Here is a 12669-nt window from a genome sequence, read left to right as displayed (position 1 = left end):
AGAAGCTTTAATGTTTATATTGTAAATGTAACTCTTGTTTCTGCCAGTCACTGCAATATAGTCATAACAGGAATAATACATTCAAGTGCAAGTTACTGTTAATATAAGCTCAATTATCAGATCCTACTAGAGTTTTCATGCACTTTTCCTGGCATACCGTACTACATTTATCATAATAAACGGACAAACCTGTAAAAGTACACCATGGAGAGGTAATCTGAGTTTTGAAAGCTGCAGTTTCTAGTACTATGAACGGTCAAACTAAAGTGCTTCCTCATTAATTAACCCCCTAAAGCTAGCTTAAAAGCTTAGCTCACCCTTCTTTCATTATTTACTCATGTCATTCCGAATCTATATTTGCATGTGCAGAAGTATGCATTTCTTTCTTTTGCGCAATACAAAATAAGATGTTAAAGAACAAGGAGCCCATTGTGTGGACAAAAAACCACTGAGACGTTTGAGATATTGTGTTACACAGAAGAAAGAAATGCAAAGACAGCCAGCTTACAGGGAGCGTTCTGTTCTGAACAAACGTTTCTTCAGAGTTATCTGGTTTTTAATAATGTTCTCAAAATGTTAGCGCAAACATGTTATTTATACATTGTTCATAAGTTGTATGTTCGCCTAACGTTTTTTAATGTTACTACTTACGTTCAGTGAACATTTAGAAGTAACGTTCCCATAATGTTTGCAGGATGACAAACTAGAATGTTACATTAAAGATGTAAAATCCAGCTTTTAATGTTGTTTATGTGTCTATGTGGTGTTTTTAATATGCTTTAAGACAAACCATGTGTAAATTCATAAGTCGACACCATTGCTGAGTATTTCCTCCTTAAAACTGCAGTGAACCAAAGACAGTCTCAAACACACGCTTTGAAATCGCTGGTGTTTCTGACGTCACAAACTACCTTGTAACCAATCAGATCAACGTGTGATCGTCAACCAGTGGATCTCTGAGCTGAGTGAGTGGAGGCGGGGCTCATTTGTATATTCATAGAACCACGCATACTAAATGAGGCAAGGGTGTCGAGTTACAGTCAAGATATTTTAAGGCATGAAGAATTTTTTTCAGCAAAAAAAACATTTAAATATGTCGTTTTGGTGATCAAACATGAGTTTTAAAGCGTAACTCTCGCCAAAATTGAACCTAGGCAAACTTTTGTGTAAAAGCATAATTACTGTAGAATGGAAACGCCGTCTCTGAGCTGAGTGAGTGAGAGGAGGCGGGGCTCATTTGCATATTCATAGAACCACGCATACTAAATGAGGCAAGGGTGTCGAGTTACATACAAGATATTTTAAGGAAAAAAACTTTTAAATATGTAATTTTGGTGATCAAAGATGAGTTTTAAGGGATAAAATTATTGACTACAGGGGGACTTTAATGTTCACAAAACACACACAAAATATCATGTTTTCTACGTACAAATATTGCATTTTGGTCTACGCGAGTGTTTTCTTGCATGTACCTTCCTGTAGATGGCTCCGATGATCCCCGAGCGAAGCCTCATGCCCGTGACAAAGCAGTACTGAAAGTGCTGATGCAAGATGAGGGTCTGTAAGAGGGAAGTGCCGAACATCAGGAAAGCCAGCGCGTAACCCCACCACAGCGGCGCGTGCTTGTTTTTGGTGAAGTCAATCAACATCCTGACAGTGAAAGGAGAATCCTGTTAAAACCACAACTCTGTTCGTTTCATGCAATGTGGTTTCCATGAATCATATTTACACAAACAGTCAAAAGTTTGGAATAATTAAGTCTCTTCTGCTCACCAAGGCTGCAAAATACAGTAGAAATTGTGAAATATTATAGGAATGTAAAACAGCTGTTTTTTTATGTGAATATATAGTAACGTGTAATTTATTTCTGTGATCAAAGCTGAATTTATTTGATCAAAAATACAGTAAAAATTGTGAAATATTATTACAATGTAAAACAGCTGTTTTCTATGTGAATATATAATAAAGTGTAATTTATTCCTGTGATCAAAGCTGAATTTTCAGCATCATTACTCCAGTCTTCAGTGTCACATGATCCTTCAGAAGTCATTCTAATGATGATTTGATGCTTAAGAAACATTTATGATTATTATCAATGTTGTGTTGCTTTATATTAATGTTTTGACTGTATTTTTTATCAGATAAATGCAGTCTTGGTGAGCATAAGAATTAAAAAACAACGTATTCCAAACTTATACCTTGTAGTGTATGATTCAAAATGGCAAAAAGGACTGTAGAGAAACATATTTGCATTGCGTTTGCATTGTGCAGAGAGTGTGAAAAGCATACGTGGCGAAAGCAAAACAGCATGCAAACGATTTTACGGGGTAAAGATTAATGTTACACTTCCTTCCAGCTAATCAGCGCGTTTCGTGTTTGTTCTGCCTGTTATAAATAAACAAAACAAATCCATGTGTGTAATAAAACCCATATCTAGGTAACGTAAATGTTAAAGGAACAGAACAGCTATTGTGTCTGTCGTTATCAGACTGTCTAAAATTACACTTGTTGCTTTAAAGAATAGCACTCAGGTTTGGAACGACATTTAGTGAGTAATGTTCAACATCTTTATTATGGATCACTATATTACATTAACGACAGGGCTGACAACTCTCACACAAACAGCGTGAGACCCACACTTTTCACACGCTCTCACGCCACACATTCATCTTCTCACGTAGAGAAAAATCGCGATGCAAAGAGACACTGACACCGACAGATATGAAACAAATCCTCAGCTCTCAGATTCTGTCCATTTCAGTACGAGATTCAAACAATAAATACGGTTTTGGCGCTCGTGATCGCCTCAGTTCAAGCGGCACGTAAACCGAACATCTCTAATACTCTTTACTACTAGTTAATAGTAAATAAACACGAATGAACAATAGGTGTGTTGAAAGATTCAGTACAACTTACCGAAATGAATATTCCTCATACATAATATCGATCAATCAGTGTTTTTAACCGCGGAAAGAGGTCAATAAAACAGCTGGAGAACAATATGTCACATAACGTTACATTTACCCCACGAAAGCCATTTAATTCATTAACATGGTAGCTATAGAGAGGATAGTTTGCTAAATATGTGCACTATATTCCATATTTATTATATTTTTACTTATATCATTAAAATATTATAACGCTGTTATTTGAATAAAAACACATTTTATTTAATTTGAGTTTTAACCTTTAATAATAATACCAGATGACAGGGCTCTCTGTATGTTTACAGCATTAGGTGAGATTTTTTTTTTCTTGAGAAACATTAACATGTATCTACTGTAGCTAATATTTATCCAAATTAATCGATACTGAATCAAGATCGGAATCAAATCACAAGAATTGCACTGCAATCGTGAAATTTGTGTCGAGCAATAATAAAAACAGTAGCCTGCCAGTCACTGTACCATGTAAACATTGTACCACGTTGTCACTAAACTGATGCACGTTTTTTTTAACATCCCCCCAAATCCCCCCTTCCATAATTCTCACTCTGATAAACTCAACGTTTGGCAGCCCTGATTAAAGAAAACTCATTACAACCCTGTGAACATCTGCAGTAAATCTGAGAACTAGTAGATAAGAGTGATTAAACATCATTTTACATCATACACACACACACACACACACACACACACACACACACACACAACACACACACACACACACACACACACACACACACACACACACACACACACACACACTCGTCAGTAGCTGCAGCTGTAGTGTGTTCTGGGTCTCAGTGTCGGCTTCACACACACACACACACACACTCGTCAGTAACATCTGCAGTCGGCTTCACCTGAGCAGCTGCGGGTTGACGAAGGTGATGAGGTCCTGCAGGAGTTTGTAAGCGGAGCCGATGAGGAAGTAGGGCCCGAAGGCCCGGATCAGGGCCCTCAGGAACGAGGGCTGCCGGGACTCCTTCCGCGGGGCCAGCAGAACCTGCGCCTCCTCGGGACCCACGTGGTTGGTTTCAGCGCCGGCGTCCGCTTTCATGAACGCGGCCTGATCCTTCACACTCTGCTCACTGCACACAACAATACACTCTGAGGTTAAAATGTGCTTTTGATCGTCAGTACTACTCTTTTCTAATAGTCACAATCATTTGCTAACAAACAAGTATTCATTACTTCAATGAGCTCATTGTTTCTGCATTAAATTATTACATTGTTTAAATTAATACTTTTTTAGCAAACTGTATATGTACATTTCTGAAATACATAACTTAGACAGTTTCCTCTGATAACAGATCTCTCTAAATTGTAATATGGACTCGTGCATTTTCTGTAAAGCTGCTTTGAAACGAAGTGTATTATGAAAAGCGCTATACATATAAATGTGAATCGTCCGTTAGGAGCTCAAACGGCAGAATGAAAAGATGCAGTGATTTCAGGTGAAAGCATCTGCCGAATGAAATGAAATTACATTTACTTGAGAGAAAAGTTGAGACTTTTGGCTCAGTGAAGTTACAGGTGAAATGTGTTGTTCTGCACTAGCCGCTACAAAAAAAATAGCAAAAATCACAAAATTCACATTGTTTTAAATGTGGGTTGTGCAAAACGCCCCTACCAAATGCATAGTAACACCCTAGCAACCACCCAGAACACCCTAGTAACTGCATATGAACATCTTAGCAGCAACTACCCACAATACCATATCAACCACCTTGCAACCACACAAAACACCCTAGCAACTGCATAGCGACACCCTCGCAAACACCCAGAATAGCCTAGGAACCGCATACCAACACCCTAGAAACAACCTAGCAACAACCCAGAACACCCTAGCAACTGCATAGCGATACCCAAGCGGCAACCACCCGCAATAAATAGATAGATATAGATAGATAGATAGATAGATAGATAGATAGATAGACAAATACCCAACATAGCATGACAACTGTGTAGCAACACCAAAACAGCAGAAATACAAAACACTTGAGCAACCATATACCTTATAAACACGTAGAAACCACCCACAGGACCATAGAAACACCCTAGCAACCACACAGAACACCCTAGCAAGCAGAAGCGTAGCAACACCCTGGCAATGACCAACCACCCACAACACCATAGCAACAGCAAACCACTTAGAATTCCCTGGAAACAGCATTGCAACACCCTAGCAACCGCTCAGAATAGTCTAGGAACCACATAGCAGCACCCTAGTGACAACCACCCACAATACCATAGCAACTGACCAGAACACCCCAGCAACAACCCAGAACCCCTTAGCAACTGCATAGCAACACCCTATTAACCACCCAGAAGAACTCTTGCAATGTGATACTGATTGTAAAAATGCCTGACTGTGTTTTTGAATACATACCTTAGCGCTTTGGTTTTCTCCACCTCCCATTGGTTGAGCAGACTGGGAACCACCAGCCCTGAGCTGTCCTGCTCGTTCAGGGACCACAGGTCTTTATTCTCCAGCGGAGACTTGTAGCCTTTGATGGCCATTCTGCAGAACAGAAGCAAAACATTCAACCCTCTGGTGCTCTTCGCGTGTCGGCCATTTTTGTATTTATTTGTATATATTTTTCATTTTCGGTCATCATTGTGTCAGATTTTTTTTTTTTTTTTTGTCAATGAAATTAATGTACTATATTTTAGTTTGATAATGTTTTTTTTATTTAATATTTTGTATTTTTAGGCGATTTTTTTTATACTAAATTATATTTACGCTGTATTTATAATCCGTTTATTCACTTTTTGAGCATAGACCTGAAAATTTAATTTCCAACTTAAACTGTGGTAAATCTTGAACGCTTTAGAGCGACAGACTGAAGATTGATCTCTTTTCAAAGACGACACTTGGCAGATTATTGCTGAAGTGAAAAAAGTTTTAAAAAGTGAACTTTAAAAAAGTTACAGAATTTTACGTGTATTATTATGAAAAATACACAAAAATACTATTTTGAATTTTTATATGAAAAATATATTTTCAAAATCACGTTTTACTCTAAAACTGCAAGAAAATCCAAGCCATAAATCTAAAGAAGTTGTGTTCAAAATTTGAGGTTGAAATCTCAAAAAATGATCTTTCAGTGAGATGTTGTTCGGCTGCAGTACCAAACGCTTCCACTAGAGGAAACTCGTCTCATTCATTTCCAATGCACTCATTTTTAACTGCGAGGAGTTCAAGTGGGACTATTTCTTACAGGACTATTTAACCTTTTCGAATCATGTCCATGATTTTTTTTGTGTTCACATAGCAAGTGACAAAACTCAGGAATGTTCTCAGAACAAGGTTTAGACGCACTGTCCCTTTAAAGGGATCATCGGATGCCCATTTTCCACAAGTTGGTATGATTCTTTAGGGTGTTCATATAAAGTTTGTAATATACTTTGGTTAAAATTCCTCAATGTTTGTGTAAAACACCCTTTTACCTCCTCAAAAACAGCTCTGTTCACAGCGACCCGTTACGGTGCATGTCTCTTTAAATGATAATGAGCAACTGCTCACCCCACCCCTCTCATGTCAAATGGCTGAGGGCGGAAATATGCTAATACGGGACAGTCCGACAGCGGTCGTGGGCGGGGCATGAGCATTATGACATCATAGTGCTCAGAAAATCCAAACGGCCTGATTATTGAGAGTGTTTCGACTTTTTGAGGATTAAAATAAAGGAGTAAATGGATTTCTTCATTGTATGGTGGTTGTGTCCACACACTGCAAACACACATTTATATGCAAACACCAAATAAAAGTGAATTTTGCATCCGATGACCCCTTTAAATCTCCCCCTTCGGCTCGAGCACTGCAGAAGATTCATGCATTAATTGTAAAATCCAACATTATGACATCTTGTAATTGAGCCAAAACATTGGGATAGGTTTGTTCCTGAGTTCCCAAAGGGAGAACAGAACAGACACTCACCTTGTAAACCACCAAAAGGTCATTTTTGAGAGGAATCCGGCAGTTGTTTCTGGACACACATTCTGGAGAAGATATAAAAACACCAGCAGCACTTCAGTTTTGCTGATCTGACCTTTCCAATCTCTTTCTAACGTGCAAGAAATTCAATGATCTCTCTCTCTCTCTCTCACACACACACACACACACACACTCACAGGATCCGTGGCCGCGGTGGAGAAGAGAGGAGGCTTCTCATTGAAGCAGGACAGGATCAGTTCAGTCAGGGTGAGGGCGAAGTACATGTAGAACGTCGTGAACCTCAGCTTGTCTTTGACCTCGTTCTGCAACAGAGAAAGCTGCTTTATCATCTACTCATAACATCTCGACACACGCCACATCAAGCGCCCGGAGCCCTGAATACACTCAACCCTGCTTTTTATGAGCAGAGAGATCTGAGATATCTAGTTTTATTAGATGTTTAAGATGTTTGACAAAGCTCAGGCATTGTCCAGCCGGTTCACATCGGACATTCCCTCAAACTCACGCCATCGGTCACGCTATCTGGTGTGTGTCGGGTGTGTTGAGATGCACTAATCTGAAGAGTGTCACAGGATCTCGATATGTCCTCGTTAAGCTTAGCAGAGGTATTTTAACATTGAAAAATGACATTAATAAATCAATTATTCTTAATAAAATAAGCATGTGATTAATTGCACAGCATGCACAAACAATATTAATATTAAAAATGAAAAAATCTGAAAATGTTAAATGCACAACATGCACAAACAATAATATTATTATTAATGTATCCGAAAAATGTAAATGCACAGCATGCCCAAATAATATTATGATATTAATATATCAGAAAAATATAAATGCACAACATGCACAAACAATATTATTAAATTAATATATCTAAAAAATATAAATGCACAACATGCACAAACAATATTAATATTAAATTAATATATCTAAAAAATATTAATGCACAACATGCAAAAACAATATTCATATTTTTTAATTCATATATCTGAAAAATGTTAATGCACAACATGCACAAACAAAATTAATATTATTATATATATTTGGTGTCTAATATATAATATTTACACGTTGCTGTAGAGCATGGCGCTTCAGTTCATAGGTTCAATATCCAGGGATGCATGAAGTGAATAAATATGGAAACTTTAAATGCAATGAAATTCACTTTGGATAAAAGCAAAAAAAAAGCTATGCATAAATAAAATATTGCACACAATTCTAAATCAGATGGCATGTGTTATAACCAGGAGCAAGAATCAGATGAATTTGACTTGTAAAGCAGCAGCTAGTGGAGTGACAGCCTTGAGCTGTGTTGCTCTGTGAGTTAGATAAGCTGTCTTAAGCAGGTTTGAGGAACAACAGCAGCACTATTCTCTCAAAACACTCGTGGCCTGAGCTGAACTCCTCTCAGAGCCGAGGAAACATGTGGGTCAAAAGATGCATGTGAAGATAAAGGGTGCAGAGAGTCAAACGTTACTGAGAGATGAACAATTCACACGGTTAAGACTGACCTCTCGATTGGCATGCAGGATTTTGGACCGGAAAGGCACAATGGCACACAACACTGAGATCGTCCAAAATATGAAGAGCACACCGGACGACTGCACACCTCTCAGCCTCTCGAACTGGATCAGGAACGTGGCTAACAACTGGAGTAGAGAAAATAACGTTTTACACGACCTTCAGGGCAGAGATAGATGACCTCTGGACGCTCTGTCTGTACTCCTAACAGATTACGCTATCACAATTTTTTCAATACTTTTAACAATTTTCCCAAACTCTTAAGTCTGTGTAAGCTATACTATTAACACATTTCTTGTTGCTTTAACACAAAATGCATACAATTAACTCAAATTTAAAATGCTTGAACTTCTTTTACACACAAGCTCAAACAAGACCAAAACTATGGATTTTTACTGCACAAATTGACCAATGCTTTAACACTGTATGTCAGAACAGATAACACCCTGTTCTACACCTAACCTTACAGGCTAAAGTCAAGGTGAACAGCTGCTTATACTGTGAACTGAAACACAAATATATCCCCTGTATTTGATGCTATTGTTACTGAGAAACAGCTGATTGAATTATGCAAATAGACAATTAGAAGATGACTCTTTTTTTTCTGGTGCTTTTTCTAAACATATATTTTGTATTTTCACATAATAAATGGCAGCTATATTGCATATTTTTGTATATCTTGCAGTAATGTCCTTTTGCAAATAAAGTCTTTATTGCAGCAATTCTGTCTCTGTCTTTTTTTTCATAAACTGTACATTCTATAAAGCTACTCTGAGATGGTCATTCATTTTTTGTATTGAATTTCTGCAGCAAAAGAAACAAAATGCATGCATTTACTAAACCCAACAAAACAAAAATGTAGAGAGGCTTCAAAAGAAACTACAGTGCAAAACACAATCTATGATCAATACAATATACTGTGTGTGGTATAAGAGCAGACCCCTGATACATATACAATAATGCAGTTTCATCTGGTGTTAGTGTTTTTATGACATTGTGCTATGATTGACTAAATCTTCCTGTTGGACGAGAACATATTTATCAAACTTTTTTTTTTTTTTTTGAGACATGTCTGCAGTGTTTTGGTAGACATACCAAATGTTTTGGTGTTGCTATAGTGTATTATTGTATTTTTAAAATTAGTGTTGGAGTTTAGTTTACAATGTGTGATTTTGAGCATGATTAACTGCTTTGCCAGGTGTGTTGTAGGTGTGTTGGTGCGTTAAGAGTTTAGGAAATTTGTTAAAAGTATTGAAAAAATTGTCATAACAATTGTAAAAAACTCATCATCATATCATGCATTTTATTAGGCAATTTAACAAATGTGTCTCTAGTGTGTCTAGTGTCTAATACTGGTTAACCTGAGATGTTTTTCTTGAAAATGTGTGTTTATTTCTCATTTATGGTCATGAATATGCCTGCAAAGTTTCAACACTTTGAGATGTTGTAGAATGTGCCTTATTTATATTTCAAATGTCACCAAAAGGTCGACCAAGACTTTTTCATATTTTACGACTCTTATATTTAAGCTGCCAGAAAGTGAAGCTGAATTACACTGGCACAGATTCACTAAACAATTCACATTGAACTGTGATGAGAATAAGTCATGGTTGCAGTGAAGGTTTGAGGTCTGGGACACAAGCAACATATTTGTCAGATGTTCTCACTTACCATTGTCATGCCGACTATTAAAGGTGTAACAAAATATATTGGGGGTCTAAGGCTATCCTGGTTCATCTCATGAAATGAAGAGAACAGGTCTGTCCAGCATACTATCCACAATATCAAGCCCAGAGCCTGCACACACAAATATAATCAATCATTACAAACAGTAACAGAGAAGTGAAGCCACAAACACACACATATCAGCTAACAGGGAACATTCTTTAGCTAACGTTCTGGCAAGGAATTGTTCTTATCAGGGCTCTCGTTTATAAATCTGTGTGTAGGATCTTTACTAAAAGTGTACGTGCGTCTGAAAGCCCACAATGGCGTACGTCTATTCAGACTTATAAAAGCGAGCGTACTCCAGAACCTGCACTGAATCCCCTTTATAACCCCAGTCAGAGGAAGACTGTGAACATGCGTCTCCTCCCCGAAATAACCATATAAGAGCTTACAACGCCTCGTTTACTGTGCATATCCTCATCTGCATATCATTTGCATATGCATATTCACGCACGTGATCCAATGTTTTAACGGTACAAGACATTAGGAGAATATGTACACTACCGTTCAAAAGTTTGGGGTCAGTAAGATTTTTTATGTTTTTAAAAGAAGTCTCTTCTGCTCACCAAGGCTGCATTTATTTGATAAAAACAAAAAACAAAAAAAAACAGTAATATTGTGAAATATTATGACAATTTAAAATGACTGTTTTCTATTTTAATATATTTTAAACTGTAATTTATTCCTGTGATCAAAGCTGAATTTTCAGCATCATTACTCCAGTCTTCAGTGTCACATGATCCTTCACAAATCATTCTAATATGAGGATTTGATGCTCAAGAAACATTCATTATTATTATCAATGTGTAAAACTGTCGTGTACAATTTTTTTTCAAAATTCTTTGATGAATAGAAAGTTCAAAAGAACAGCATTTATTTAAAATAGAATATTTTCTAACATTATAAATGTCTTTACTGTAACTTTTGATCAGTTTAACTCATCCTTGATGAATGAATGAATGAATGAGGCATTTATATAGCGCTTTCATATGTACTACTGTACACCCAAAGCACTTTACAATCATATCAGGGGATCTCTCCTCAACCACCTCCAGTGTGTAGCATCCACTTGGACATTCGATCCACACACCAGCTATAGTGGAGAGGAGAGAGAGTGATAGAGCCAATTCAATGTAAGGGGATTATTAGGAGGCCATGATTGGTAAGGGCCAATGGGTGGAATGTGGCCAGGACACCGGGTTACACCCCTACTCTTTACGAGAAATGCCATGGGATTTTTAATGACCACAGAGAGTCAGGACCTTGGTTTTACGTCTCATCCGAAGGACGGTGAATAAAAGTTATGATTTATTTTATTTATTTCCCCAAAAAATTTAATTTAAACTCTTACTGACCCCAAACTTTTGAACGGTCGTGTTTAATGTTACAAAAGCTTTAGATTTCAGATAAATGCTGTTCTTTTGAACTTTCTATTCATCATAGCATCATGAAATAAAAATGTAAATTACTGTTTTCAACATTGATAATAATCATAAATGTTTCTTGAGCATCAAATCCTCATATTAGAATGATTTGTGAAGGATCATGTGACACTGAAGACTGGAGTAATGATGCTGAAAATTCAGCTTTGATCACAGGAATAAATTACACTTTACTATATATTCACACAGAAAACAGCTGATTTACATTATAATAATATTTCACAATATTACTGTTTTTTTTTTCTGTGTGTTTTTAATCAAATAAATGCAGCCTTGGTGAGCAGAAGATACTTCTTTTAAAAACATTAAAAATCTTACTGACCCCAAGCTTTTGACCGGTAGTGTATATATGTTTGTTTGTTGTTGTTTTTTTGTTGTTTTTTGCTGATCCGATCCGTGGCTCAAAAACCGTAAATGATCCGAACCGTGAATTTTGTGATCCGTTGCACCACTAGAAATGATGTTTGCATTAGGCCTACCTTACTGGGAACATTAGCAATACATTCTATGGGAGAGGTTGAGATCTCTTACCGTTTTGATTCTGTTTAATACAGACATCATGATGTATCCCCTGCTGTTCCTCCTGAGGTAGAGGATGTAGAAAGGTGAGGTGACCCACAGGTAGATGCAGGGAGCCCAGGGCAGGACCGTCAGCTGGAAGCATTCTGGGAGATCGGGCCGGGCGGAGTGCAGCGTGAGATTGGGCTGTTGAGGGAGCAGAAGCAAACAGCATGCTTAAAATCAGGAACATCAAATCAGATTTACGCTTGTTAAAGGGATAGTTCACCCAAAAATGAAAATTAGCCTAGGATGGACAGATGCACTTTTATGATGGGCAGATGCACTTTTATGATGATAGATGCACTTTAATGATGATAGATGCACTTTTATGATGGATAGATGCACTTTTATGATGGACAGATGCACTTTTATGATGGATAGATGCACTTTAATGATGGACAGATGCACTTTAATGATGGACAGATGCATTTTTATGATGATAGATGCACTTTAATGATGATAGATGCACTTTTATGATGGATAGATGCACTTTTATGATGGACAGATGCAC

General features: G+C 37.3%; 1 protein-coding gene across 1 annotated transcript in view; it reads right to left on the bottom strand.

Moving 5' to 3' along the window:
* The window catches only part of abcc3 (ATP-binding cassette, sub-family C (CFTR/MRP), member 3), a 111763-nt gene that overhangs the window by 74725 nt on the left and 24369 nt on the right, over positions 1 to 12669 (bottom strand). The window contains exons 2-9 of the mRNA XM_082152220.1: positions 12129 to 12302; positions 10099 to 10224; positions 8418 to 8555; positions 7080 to 7205; positions 6886 to 6947; positions 5335 to 5466; positions 3806 to 4033; positions 1473 to 1650 (exon numbers count right to left, since the gene is read on the bottom strand). Coding sequence (XP_082008346.1) covers positions 1473 to 1650; positions 3806 to 4033; positions 5335 to 5466; positions 6886 to 6947; positions 7080 to 7205; positions 8418 to 8555; positions 10099 to 10224; positions 12129 to 12302 — 1164 coding nt within the window. The remainder of the gene's footprint in view (positions 1 to 1472; positions 1651 to 3805; positions 4034 to 5334; positions 5467 to 6885; positions 6948 to 7079; positions 7206 to 8417; positions 8556 to 10098; positions 10225 to 12128; positions 12303 to 12669) is intronic.

This window comes from Leuciscus leuciscus (assembly GCF_965113295.1).
Source record: "Leuciscus leuciscus genome assembly, chromosome: 21".
NCBI lineage: Eukaryota > Metazoa > Chordata > Actinopteri > Cypriniformes > Leuciscidae > Leuciscus > Leuciscus leuciscus.
Note: the sequence above shows the minus strand (reverse complement) of the source record. Positions and strands in the feature narration are given on the sequence as shown.